We start from the raw sequence: 13,720 nt of genomic DNA, 5'->3' as shown, positions 1-13,720 counted from the left end.
CTGAGTTACTATCAACACACATGACGGAGTTAGATAGTATGTCTCTATATGATTTCTAATAAGTAAAAATATGGATTCCACCCTTAAGGAATGTATAATCTTCCAACAGAGACAACACTCAAGTTATGCACCAATATAAGAAAATACAAAATGGTATGGGCAATAAAGTACTAGAGAACTATGTGAAGTAATGTATGTTAATTAAACTCATTGTTGCAATCATCTTGCATTATATGCATATGTCAAGTCATGTTGTATACCTTAAACTAATACAATGTTAGTCACTCAGTCCTGTCTGACTTTTTGCAACCCCATGGATTGTAGCCCACCAGACTCCTCTATCCATGGAATTCTCCAGGCAAGAATACTGGAGTGGGTTGCCATTTCCTTCTCCAGGGGATCTTCCCAACCCAGGGATTGAACCCCGGTCTCCTGCATTACAGGCAGATTCTTTACCGACTGATCCGCCAGGGAAGCCCCAAACTAATACATTGTTATATTGGAATTATATCTCAATAAAACAGGGGAAAATTTAAAAAAAAAAAAAAAACAAAAACCATGCTCATCTTAGAAATGAGACAAATGGGACAAAAGGGGAAAAACTATTAAGCACCTATACTATAAACTATGCACCGTGAGACACATTTTACAACTCTAACTCATGTAACTCTATAACACAGGTCTTATCAAAGAAACTAAACTGTTATAGTTAAACTTAAGAATTGCTATCACTTTTTATTTTACCAATTTTTCAGCAATCGTGGAAGAGTTCTAGGCACTCAGCTTCCCAAGTGGTGCTGCTGCTGCTGCTGCTAAGTCACTTCAGTCGTGTCCGACTCTGTGTGACCCCATAGACGGCAGCCCACCAGGCTCCCCCGTCCCTGGGATTCTCCAGGCAAGAACACTGGAGTGGGTTGCCATTTCCTTCTCCAATGTGTGAAAGTGAAAAGGGAAAGTGAAGTTGCTCAGTCATGTCTGACTCGTAGAGACCCCATGGACTGCAGCCTACCAGGCTCCTCCGTCCATGGGATTTTCTAGGCAAGAGTACTAGGGGTAAAGAATCTGCCTGCCTATGCAGGAGATGCAAGAGAGAGATGCTGGTTGGATCCTTGAGTCAGGAAAATCCCCTGGAGTAGGAAATGGCAACCCACTCCAGTATTCTTGACTGGGAAATCTCATGAACAGAGGAGCCTGGTGGGCTACAGGTCATGGGGCCACAAACAGCTGGACACAACTGAGTGACTGAACACACACTCTAGGCACTGAAGCAGGTGTCTCTATGAAGAAAAAAGTAATTTCTCTGCCCAGTGACTGGGTTACAGAGGAAAGTTATTTCTTTGGGCAGCAGTAGAAGAAAGGTTTACTTTTGAAAAATGTTTCCTTTACTTAATAAAGTTTGTGCTTGTCAAGCACAAGTATGACAGACACTGGGGTTAAGTAGCCACTTTCTGAGAAGCTCTGAGTCACTACCACCACTCTCCTACTCCTTTCAAAAGTCTAGTCCTGGGAGTTCCCAGGCAGTCCAGTTAGGTAAGGATTCTGCGCTTCCACTGCAGGGGGCTTCCACTGCAGGGAGCATGGGATCCCACGTATTGTACGATATAGTCAAAAAAAACAAAAAACAAAGGGTCTAGTCCAAGCACTTGCTTAACCAAATGAAGAATTCAATACATTTTCACTCTTGGGAAACTAAAGTTCAGAGGTATTTAATATACCGAGTATACAGAGCTAATATGCTAGAACAAGGATCCAAACCCAAGTCTAATTTCAAAGGCAATGTTTTTTCCTGCTTTTTCTACCATCCTTGTGATAGACTTGCCCAGAGTCAGTCAGCAAATAGCAATCTTCTACATTCAGTACACTCTCTAATATACTATGAAGGATGCAGACATCAAAGAGGGCTTTTAGTCCCTTGGCAAAAATAATTTAAGCCACTGTATTATGCACAGGCTCCACTTGATTTCCCAAGTGGAATGGAAGAAGGAAGATATGACCTGTGAATGTGGTCAAACCTCAATGGAAAAAAAAATCATTACTTGCTAACTTTACTGTGCACACACAGGACCAATAGTCTCCATAGCCACTGAAAGCATCAATTCCTATGCCACATGACATCTAGAGACACAGAGCCAGTTCTTCTGAGCTTTCTGTACAGAATGCTCCAATAGGTCTAACTTTGCTCTAAATTTGCATGCTCTTAGCATGCAAAACAATACCACAAACATATATTTAACTTGCACAAATCATTCTCTTCACAATTTTACTACCTCATTAAAAAAATTTTTTATTATAATTGAAAACATATGCAAAAACAACGTAATAATGAATATCCACACACCCATCGCCCAGCCCCAACAACTATCAACCCATTGCTAACCTTGCCCCATCCACTTTCCCCTTTACCAGATTATTTTGAAGCAAATCCCAGGCATCACATCATTTCATCTGTAAATAACAAGAATTCCTTATCATAAAATATCCAGTTCGTATTTCCAGCTATTTTTAAAATGTCATATTAAAAAAAAAAAATAGTATGCAAATAAGGTCCATACATTAAAGCTGGCTGATAAATCCTGTATTTTAAACTACAGATTTCCCATGTTTTTTTTTTCTTGCAATTTGCTAAAGAAACAATAACGTAAACTGTGTATGGATACAAACATGGATGTATTATAAAATTATAAAAACATGCAACTTCAAGACAGTGATTACCTCTGGTGGTGAGGAGGGAAGAGGAATGGTAAGGGGGCATGAGTAGCTTCAATTCTTTTTCTAATGTTTTATTTCTTTAAAAATCACTAACAGGAAAAGACCTAAACCAATAAAGCTGAGTGGGGGTTTAATAGTATTCATTATTATGTTATATGGTATAACTCTAACTTTTATATGCTTGAAATATTTAATAATAAAACCATTTTAAAATTAAGAAGCCAGTGGGGAAACAATGATTACATTTTGAAGTTTCAAATGTCCTCTCAAGTAAAAGAGGGACCATCATAGTACCTACCTTTAAGGTCATTTTAAGAATTATAAATGAGATTATGAATACAAAAGCACTTAGCATACTACAGGCACAATGTAAAAAATAATAAAGTGAAGTTCCACAAAAACGGACTTAGTATTTGCCTGTCTGCCATTCTACCATCACCTGCCTTTCCTGGCATTTGCTTTGTAGTAATCTCAAATATGAAGATCCTGGGACTTCCTTAGCAATCCAGTGGTTAAGACTCCGTGCTCCTAAAGCAGGGGGCTCGGGGTTCAAACCCTGATTAGGAAACTAAGATCCCACATGCCACCACCACCAAAAAAAAAAAAGATTAAAATTAAATATGAAAATCGTATTTTTAGCGGAAAAATATATTTCCCATCTCCCGTTTCTCTCTTAATTCTCTGTGACCCTATTCTGTCCTTCCATGTCTCTCTCATCTGTCCACCCCCTCCTTCACACTGCAGTTTACCACCCCCTCGCTCTGTTCTCTAACCTGGTTGCAACCTCAGAAACCAGCTCCCTTTCTATTTTTATCGTACCTAAGAAAACCTACTGCCTTAAAACACAAAGCCTTATATTATTCAGGCCACTAAAACTTCAACACCAAACACAACCTCATAACCCTCTTTCAAGGCTCTAAAACCAAGACCATTACCAAGATGGATCTGACAGGTTTGGCCAAGGGCAAGGATTATTTCCAAAAGATCCACTGATCTTTCAGCTTTGATTTCCAACCTTTCCTATGTGCAATACGTGTGAGACATACAGCATTAAAGACACTCGGTAGCCTTTATCACTCCATGAAACGGGCATAAAGTTTAAGCCAAATTAAACTGAACTGCAATTATCTGTAAGAATTCTGCAACTCCCTTTGAGGTTAACTGTAGACACTGCAGGAAAGAAAAACAACTCGGGCTGCAAATCTCTGCTTTAGGTAACGGCTCACTTAGATAAGGGTGCCAGGACTTTCCTCCCACAGAAACCAAATACTACTCAGCCGAGGCAACAGGTTTCTTTTTAAAAAGAAAATGTTTTTTTAAATGATTTAGAAAGGATTGCTAAAGTCTGAAGCCTCTAACAAATCCATCAAACTGGAAATCAGGTTGGGGCAGCAGATGGGCAATTCAATCACTTCCTCTCCCGGGCCCACCCGGCGGTGCCAAGTGCCCGCTCTCCTGCCCTGGAAGGACTGGTGGCACCTCCGATCCTCGAGTGCTTAATCGCAATTCTCCCAATTTAGGATACGGCTTGGCCGCCCCCAGCTCTCCCTTAGAAGCTCTATAGCCGCCGTACTGCACTGCCCTGCGGGCAGGGCCTTCGCACTTCCCTCCTCCCCAAAAACCAAGAATTCCCGCCTCTCCGCGGAAGGCGGGAGCAGCTCGGGGCTTGCTCCCCATTCCTCCCCCAGCAGGAGCCAAAGCAGCACCTCAACAGAGCGGCGCGGTACACCCTCACCCTGCGGATGGCTGCCCGTCCCACACCTCCGCTCTCCCCTGGGGCGGGCCAGCCTCTCTCCGCTGCCTACCCGCCTGCAAGGCGCGGCCGGAAAGACAGCGATTTTTGCCTAGCAACACCCTCCCCACCTTGGGGCAGGGGGCAGAGGCAACCCCCACCGCCGCCTCCAGTCCCCACCCCCACCGGGCACAGAAAACGGACGTCGTTCGCCCCTCTCGGGTAACCAGACGGCACCCTTTGCCTGTGCAGGGTGAGGGGCAGCTATCGTCCGCCGACGTGAATGGGGGGAGGCACAGACACTCCCCCCTCCCGCCGCCATCACCTCAGAAACGAAAACGAGCCCTTCTCCCAGCAGGGTGAGGGCCTCAACCCCTCAACGGGGCGGACGGCGTGCGCGGCCCTCTGGAGAAGCAACAGGCGCCCCCCTCCCCCTCCCAGCCAAGGCTCGCCGACCCCCACTCCTCCCTCAGCTGTTCACCTCCGGAAGCCGGGCCAAAGCCTAGGCGAACGACTGCGCCTCACTCCGCCCCCTGCGCCATCTTATCGCCCCCTCCCAGACCTCCCCCACCCCGAGGCTGCCGGGCCAGCGCCTGGGGGAGGGCAAAGAGGCAATGATTGGCAGGAAACCGCCCCGCCTCTCAGAAGGCTGTGCCCGGCGCAGGCGCCGAAACCCCGCCCTCCACACCGCCTACCCCACCCACCTACGGGCTCCACCCCTTTCCGTCTCATCGACCCGCTCGACACTTGGCTGTTCCTGGCTGCCGGTAGGCGGAGAAGGGTGCCGGCGGATCAAGCCGAGCGACGGGTTCAGCTGATGCAACCTAACCTGGCCCCGCGTGACAGTTTCCGGCACGCGGCGGCGGCGGCGGCGGCGGCGGCTGCGACCGAGAAAGGGGCCCGGGTGCCGGGCTAACCGTTGGAGACGGCAGCGACAGAGCCATGGGGGACTCTCTGAGCCCTGAAGAGAAGCTAAACCTTATCACCCGGAACCTGCAGGTCGGGCCTCGGGGTTGAAAGTGCGTGGTTGGGGACTGGGGGCCGGAGGTGCAAGTGATCCTTAGCACCTTTTACGGGGTCATAAGTGTATGGGACACGGGATTCCGCGCCGAGGCAGCTCAGAGAGAGATTGCAGTCCTTGCTGCGGGTCTGTCAGTCAATCCATTACTACAGAAATCACAGTAGTCTCACCTCCTGGGTGCCATTACTTTTGTTGAGCCAGGCTTTGAATCCACCCCACCCACCCTATTATGTGCCGGGTGCGGTGCTAAGGTGCTGGGGGGGTAAGTCAGGACCCTACCCTCCCAGAGCATGTCTGGAGGAAATCAGACGTTTGCAAGGACACAGGGTCCATACATTTAATTACGTCGAAAATAGTACTGAAAGGTGCTTAACGCGAAGATCTTTATTGAAAGGAAGTTAGGAGGAAGACGCGGAGAGTGTTCAGGGAAGGCTGAGGCGAGTGTTCAGGGAAGGCTGAGAAATAACCTCTAAACTGCCCTGAGGGATACGGATCACCTCTTCACTTCACCTATGTCCTGCTGGTTCCAGAAACTGCAGTAGTAAAAGTTAACCAGGATGCTGCTGCTGCTTCTAAGTCACTTCAGTCGTGTCCGACTCTGTGTGACCCCTTAGACGGCAGCCCACCAGGCTCGCCCGTCCCTGGGATTCTCCAGGCAAGAACACTGGAGTGGGTTGCCATTTCCTTCTCCAGTTAACCAGGATAATGGGGGTTAAAAACGTGTCAGGTAGAGGAAACCCAGGTCAAGAGCCAGAGGGGAGAGAGAACTCTGTGGTTCTGAGAGAAGGCTAAGTTGGCTGGAGTAAAGGAAGCAAAGTGCAGATCAAGCACTTAGAAAATATTTACATTGCTCATTCTCTTGACTCTCTCAGGCCTCTGTTGTCACATCATCTGTGGCCTTTATTTAAATAACGAACCCCTGCCACCAAAACTGCCTCATCCCTTACTCTACCTTTTTTTGTTATTTCTCACGATCTGACATATGGTACATTTTACTAGTTTGTTTAGGAGGAGCAGGCAAGGACCGGGTCATGAGGGTGTTGTAGGCAATGTTTGACAGTGGGGTTTATTCTGAAAGCAGTAGCTTGCTTTTCTCTTTTTATAAGATACGATTCACATACCATAAAATCCACCCTTTTAAACTGTGTGGGTCAGTGGGTTTTGATGTAGTCACATGGTGTTCAATTATCATCATTATTTAATTGCAGAGCATTTTCATCATCAAAAATAGCCTGTACCCATTACTAATCACTGTTCATTCTTCGCCTCTCCCCAGTCCTAGGGAACCACTAATCTTTCTGTCTCTAATTTGCCTATTCTAGACATTTCCTATACATGGAATCACAATATATGGACTTTTATGTCTAGCTTCTTTCACTAAGCTTAATGTTTTCATGTTTCATCCATGTTGTTACACTTACTGGAACTCTGTTCCTGATTACTGCTGAATAATATCCCATTATATGTTGGATTCCTGGATCGGAAAGATCCCCTGGAGAAGGGAATGGTAACCCACCCCAGTATTCTTGCCTGGAGAATTCCATGGACAGAGGTGCCTGGCAAGCTACAGTCCTTGGGGGTCACAAAGAGTTGGACACAGTTGAGCGACTAATACTACTTTTACATGAATATACTACATTTTATTTCTCCGTTTGTCAGTTGATGGACCTTTGAGTTATTTTCACTCATAACTTGATCTTTTATTTTGTCCACACCACGCAGCATGTGGGATCTTTTCCAACCAGATATTGAACCCGCATCCCTTGCAGTGGAAGCACGGAGTCTCAACCACTGAACCAGAGAAGTCCCATTCTCATAACTTCATCTTAACCAGAGATTCTTGCATGCTTCACCTAAGGCAGATTCTTTGTTTCCTAGCCTCTCTCCTTAAGGAGAGGTTAGGGAGAAACAACACTCAAAGCTAGTAGCATTGATTTACTCAGGTTTTAAAGGTTAAGTGATATGACCTTTCCTTAAGTAGTAAAAACTCCAAGTGTCCACATAGTCAGGGGCTTGAAGGTTGCAGGATCAGCCTCCAACAGGCTTGGAACATACGATTTTAACAAGTCCTGCTAATAGATACTCAAACCACCATAAACAATTTTTTTGTATTTCATGGCTTCCAATAGTTTCCCCAAACCATCACCTGAAGAAACACTAAAATCTCTTGTCGCAGCATACTAGCCTATTGGGCTTCCCTTGTGGCTCAGCAGGTAAAGAATCCGCCTGCAATGCAGGAGACCTGGGTTCAATCCCTGAGTTGGGAAGATCCCCCGGAGAAGGGAAAGGCTAACCACTCCAGTATTCTGACCTGGAGAATTCCATGGACTGTGTAGCCCATGGGGTCGCAAATAGTCAGACACAACTGAGTGACTTTCACTAGCCTATTAGGATTTTTCTAATATTGTCTTAGGGCAAAGGAAATTATTAAATTAAGTATTTAAGCAAATGAGTTAATCGAATTTTGTTCTGAAGACCTCTCTGGCTTCCTTTTGCGATGTGGATTGAAGAAAACAGGAGTAGATTTGGGAGACCTGTTAAGAATCTATTACAGTTATCGTGGTGTGATCTAATGATGGCCAAGATTATGTTGGTTGTGTAAAGGTGGAAAGAAGTAGGACGACTTAAAAGCTGTTTCAAAGTTAACGTTTGCAATTCAGTACCATTTACTGCACTAAGGGAGTAAACTGTAAGTGAAAAAGATGCCTGGGGAGTGAAGGAGAAAGGTGAAAGCATGAGTTTAATTTTGAACATGTGATTGAATTAACTGGGTTGATAACAAGTACATGTTCTATACAGGTGTGAGCAGGAGATTTGGTAGTTACTAGGGAGACCTGGGTTCAATCCCTGGGTTGGGAAGATTCCCCTGGAGGAGGGCATGGCAACCCATTCCAGTATTCTTGCCTGGAGAATCCTTGTGGACAGAGGAGCTTGACGGGCTACAGTCCTCGGGGTGACAGAGAGTCGGACAGGACTGAGCGACTAAGCACAGCACACAGCATAGCTCATAAGTAGTAATTGAAGCAACTGAAGAGGATCAGTTACGGAGAATGTAGAGTAAAAAGAGATAGGCCCCAAGGATTGCTAGCATTTAAATAATTAGGAAGACAAATAGCTGCAAAGAAATCTGAAAGACAGAAGCCAGAGAAGTAGGAGAAAAACTAAGAGTAAAATACAGGAAACCAAAAGAGATTTCTATGAAGTGAGGACTAAAAAGTATTCATTCAATTTAGCAACTTGGAGGCCATCTATGATCTTAGCAAGAGCATTTTCAGTTGTGTGATGCTGTGTGGAATTCAGACTGGAATGGGAGATAAGGATTGGAGAGAAGAAGAGACACCTTTCAAGAAACTGGCTGTGAAAGGAAGGAGCATGAGCTGAAGGTAGTTGGAGGGGAAGATACAGTTAGGGACAGTCTCCATCCCCCTAAAGTCACTGTCATTACGCCGGAGTGGTACTAGCAACATCACCAGCTTCCTTGGTTCTCACTCATCATTGAGAGCCTGGCTAGACCTCCCTGCTGGCTCTGAGTCTGGACTCTCAGTGAAACGTACCTTTGTTTTCCTTGTCACAGGGTAAAGGATGAGCAGGTGGTGGTATTCAGTTACTCAGTTGTGTGTGACTCTTTGGGACCCCATAGACTGCAGCATGCCAGGCTTCCCTGTCTTCACTATCTGCCAGAGTTTGCTCAAAGTCATGTCCTTTGAGTCAGTGATGCCATCCAGCTATCTCCTCCTCTGTCTCCCCTTTCTCCTGCTGCCCTCAATCTTTCCCAGCATCAGGGTCTTTTCCAGGAATTGGCTCTTTGAATCAGGTGGCAAAGGATTGGAGTTTCAGTGTCAGTCCTTCCAATGAATACTCAGGATTGATTTCCTTTAGGATTGACTGTATCTCATTGCTGTACAAGGGACTCTGAAGAGTCTTCAGCACCACAGTTTGAAAGCCTCAATTCTTCGGCACTCAGCCTTCTTTATGGACTGACTTTCATGTTTGTATATGACTGCTGGAAAAGCCATAGCTTTGACTATGTCAGCAAAGTGATGTCTCTGCTTTTTAATACGCTGTCTAGGTTTGTCATAGCTTTTCTTCCAAGGAACATCTTTTAATTTCATGGCTGCAGTCACTGCAGTGATTTTGGAGCCCAAGAAAACAAAGTCTGTCACTTTCCATTTTTCCCCCCATCTATTTGCCATGAAGCAGTGGGACCGGATGCCATGATCTTCATTTTTTGAATGTTGAGTTTTAAGCCAGCTTTTTCACTCTCTTTCATCTTCATCAAGAGGTTCTTTAGTTCCTCTTTGCCTTCTGCCATTAGGGTGGTATAATCTGCATATCTGAGGTTATTGGTTGAGTGAGGTGGGACACTGCCATTAAAGCATCTCTTCTGCTTCCACTACAGGAGGTTCTCGGGGAAGAGAAGCTGAAGGAGATACTGAAGGAGCGGGAACTTAAAGTTTACTGGGGGACAGCTACTACAGGCAAGCCACATGTGGCTTACTTTGTGCCCATGTCTAAGATCGCAGACTTCCTGAAAGCAGGATGTGAGGTAAGAACTAATATTATAAACCAAGCAGTTGCCCTTGAGCAGTGGCCAAAAGAGAGACTTACTCTTACTTGTTTGGAGGTACTCGAACAAATTCACATTTTGATGACCCCTTTATCTTTTCTGTCCAGGTAACAATTCTGTTTGCGGACCTGCATGCATACCTGGATAACATGAAGGCTCCGTGGGAACTTCTAGAACTTCGAACCAGCTATTATGAGAATGTGATCAAGGCAATGCTGGAGAGCATTGGGGTGCCCTTGGAGAAGCTCAAGTTCATCAAAGGCACTGATTACCAGCTCAGCAAGTAAGTGCTCCACCTTCCTCACAGGTCTGGTGCTTCTAGCTAGTTACAGACCTGGGGAGTCAAGGCACTCTAAATTTGGATTCGAAGGTGTTGGGCTCTCCTTATTAAGAACCATTAAAAATTGTATACACTTTGTCCTTTTAATTCATCTATCAATCTACTGACTAGTAAATGCCTAGGTACCGTACTGTTTGCTGGGAATATGAAAGTCACCACAACAAAGTGCTTGGCCTTGTAGACCTCACATACACATATGGGAAAGTGGGAGCCTCCCTTTCTCCTTCCAGACTCAGCAAGTAGTAATAAATGTGAAAAAAAAATCATATTTGTAGCATCAGCATTCATATAATTTTTTGCTCTAATTAAAAAAAAATTGTTTATTAGGCTCTGCCAGGTTTTAGTTGCAGCATGCAGGATCTTTAGTTGTTGGCATTCTGATTTAGTTCCCCGATCAGGGATCGAACCCAGGCCTCTCCATTGGGATTACGGAGTCTCAGCCACTGGACCACCAGGAAAGTCCCTGTGCCCTAATTTTTTAGCTTCCAGTTTCCTAAGTAATCCTCACTGCCTCATAGTCTCCACATTATTTTTTTAATCTTTCAAATAAGCCATGTATCTCTATAATGGTCACTTTTACATTTAAACCCTTAGACCAACTTTTTAAAAGGTAAGCATTGTTCTATCCTATTTCACAAATAAGGAAATGGATTCAGACTTAACTTTCCCAAGTTCATGCAGCTAGTAAGTGTAAGGGCCATGATGTGAACTCAGATCTCTTGCTTACAAGTTGATTTTTATTTCATCTAATATAATTTCTTTATATTCCCCATTGTTGGACATTTAGAGTTTTAAATAAAGCGTATACCTCAGAGATATTGCAGATTTGGTTCTAGATCACCTCAATAAAGGGAATGTCACAATAAAGTGAGTCGCATGAATATTTTGATTTCCTAGTGCATATAAAAATACGTGAAAATATGTGTTGGACTTCCCTGGTGGTCCAGTGGTTAAGATTCCCTGCTTCCACTACAGGGGGCATGGGTTCGATCCCTGGTCAGGGAAGTTCTGCATGCTACAACTAAGTGTGGACAAAAATAATAAATAAAAGTTATGTTTATGCAGTACTATAGTCTGTTAAGTGTGCAATAGCATTATGTCTAAAAAAGCAGTGTGTGTGCCTTAATTTACAAAAACCGTGTTGTTAAAAAATGCTCACCATCATCTGAGCCCTTGGGGAGTCATAATTTTTTTGCTGGTGGAGGGTCTCTCCTCAGTGTTGACGGCTGGCAGCCGATCAGGGTGGTGGTTGCCAAAGGTTGGGGTGACTGTGGCAATTTCTTAAGACAACAACAGAGTTTGTCGCATCAATTAACTCTTTCACAAACAATTTCTCTATAATTTGTGACGCCTTGTGATAGCATCTTACCCACAGTAAAACTTCTTTCAAAGTCGGAATTTGTCCTCTCGAACCCTGCCACTGCTTTATCAACTAAGTTGATATAATATTCTAAATCTTTGGTTGTCTTTTCAACAGTCTCCATTGCATCTCCACCAGGAGTAGTTTCTATCTCAAGAATCCACTTTCTGTGCTCATTCATAAGAAGCAACTCCTCCTCAGTTTAAGTTTTATCATGAGATTGCAGCACTTTGGGCTCCACTTCTAATTCTAGTTCTCTTGCTCTTTCCATTATATCTACAGTTAACTTCCTTCACTAAAGTTTTGAACTCTTCACTTCCACCTGTGAAAATTGGAAGCAATTTCTTCCAAATCCTTGTAATGTTGATATTTTGCCCACTTGCTATGAATGACAAATTTTGTTGCATTTCTAAAATTATGAGACTTTAATGTTGAAATTACTTTTTGAGCCACAGGCTGCAGAATGGATATTGTGTTAGCAGGCATGAAAATAACATCCATCTCATTGTACACCTCCATCAGAGCTCTTTGGTGACCAGATGCATTGTCAGTGAGCAGTAACGTTTTGAAAACAATCTTTTTCTGAGTTGTTGTTGTTAAGTCGCTCAGTTGTGTCCCGCTGTTTGTGACCCCACGGACTCAGCACGCCAGGCTTCCCTGTCCTTCACCATCTCCCAGACCTTGCTCAAACTCATGTCCATTGAGTCAGTGATGCCATCCAACCATCTCGTCTTCTGTCGTCCCCTTCTCCTGCCTCAGTCTCTCCTAGTGTCAGGGTCTGTTCCAGTGAGTCAGCTCTTCACATCAGGTGGCCAAAGAATGGAGCTTCAGCTTCAGCATCAGTCCTTCCAATGAGTATTCAGGACTGATTTCCTTTAGGATGGACTAGTTTGATCTCCTTGCAGTCCAAGGGACTCTGAAGAGTCTTCTCCAACACCACAGTTCAAAAGCCTCAATTCTTCAGAGCTCAGCCTTCTTTATGGTCCAACTCTCACATCCATACATGACTATTGGAAAAACCATGGCTTTGACCATACAGACCTTTGTCTACAAAATAATGTCTGTGCTTTTTAATATGCTGCCTAGGTTTGCCATAGCTTTTCTTCCAAGGAGCAAGCGTCTTTTAAATTTCATGGCTGCAGTCACCATCTGCAGTGATTTTGGAGCCCAGGAAAATAAAGTCCATCGTTATTTCCCCATTTGCCATGAAATGGTGGGACCGGATGCCATGATCTTGGTTTTTTGAATGTTGAGTTTTAAGCCAGGTGTTTCACTCTCCTTTTCACCTTCATCAAGAAGCTCTTTAGTTCCTCTTCGCTTTCTGCCATGAGGATGGTGTGGGCTTAAAATATTCAGTAAACCGTGTTGTAAACAGATGTGCTTTCATCCAGGCTTTGTTGTTCCATTTATACAGCACAGGCAAAATAGATTTAACATAATTCTTAAGGGCCTTGGATTTTTGAAATGAATGAGCATTAGCTTCAGTGTAAAGTTGCTTGCTGTATTCCCCCTAACAAGACAGTCAGCTTGTCCTCGAAGCTTTGCAGTCTGGCACTAGCTAGCTGTGAAAGTCCTAGATGGCATCTTCTTCTAATATAAGATGTTTCGTCTACACTGAAAACCTGTTGTTTGATGGAGCCACCTTCATTAATTTTCTTATCTAGATCTTCTAGATGACTTGCTGCAGCTTCTGTATCAGCACCTGCTTCTTCACCTTGCACTTTAATGTTATGGCTTCTTTTCTGTTAAACCTCATGAAGTCTGAAGTTAGCAAAACCACTGTTGATGTTACTGTTGCAAAAAAATTATAGTTTGATGAAGGCTCAGATGATGGTTAGCATTTTTTAGCATGTATTTATTAAGGCATGGACATTTTTTTTCAGGTATGTACAGTTTTTAGACATTATGCTATTGCACACTTAATAGAATGCAGCATAGTATAAATATAACTTGAATATGCACTAGGGAACCAAAACTTTATGTGACTTACT

General features: G+C 44.0%; 2 protein-coding genes across 15 annotated transcripts in view; one reads left to right on the top strand and one right to left on the bottom strand.

The window, feature by feature from the left end:
- The window catches only part of S100PBP (S100P binding protein), a 35,897-nt gene extending 30,862 nt beyond the window's left edge, over positions 1-5,035 (bottom strand). For 8 of the 14 annotated variants that reach the window (XM_055397838.2, XM_088844642.1, XM_088844653.1 and 5 more), the window contains exon 1: positions 4,923-5,035. The gene's annotated coding sequence lies outside the window, so the exon portion shown is untranslated. Of the gene's footprint in view, positions 1-2,403; positions 2,446-4,766; positions 4,868-4,922 lie in introns of those variants that run through there. The other 6 variants (XM_055397846.2, XM_055397848.2, XM_055397837.2 and 3 more) reach the window with 5 other exon arrangements.
- A 169-nt stretch (positions 5,036-5,204) lies between these two features.
- YARS1 (tyrosyl-tRNA synthetase 1) overlaps positions 5,205-13,720 on the top strand; it is a 30,900-nt gene continuing 22,384 nt past the window's right edge. The window contains exons 1-3 of the mRNA XM_055398335.2: positions 5,205-5,440; positions 9,862-10,008; positions 10,137-10,312. Coding sequence (XP_055254310.1) covers positions 5,384-5,440; positions 9,862-10,008; positions 10,137-10,312 — 380 coding nt within the window. The 5' untranslated portion in view covers positions 5,205-5,383. The remainder of the gene's footprint in view (positions 5,441-9,861; positions 10,009-10,136; positions 10,313-13,720) is intronic.

Source organism: Moschus berezovskii, chromosome 2, assembly GCF_049115385.1.
Source record: "Moschus berezovskii isolate FMDL1 chromosome 2, NW_MosBer_1.0, whole genome shotgun sequence".
Taxonomy (NCBI): domain Eukaryota; kingdom Metazoa; phylum Chordata; class Mammalia; order Artiodactyla; family Moschidae; genus Moschus; species Moschus berezovskii.
Note: the sequence above shows the minus strand (reverse complement) of the source record. Positions and strands in the feature narration are given on the sequence as shown.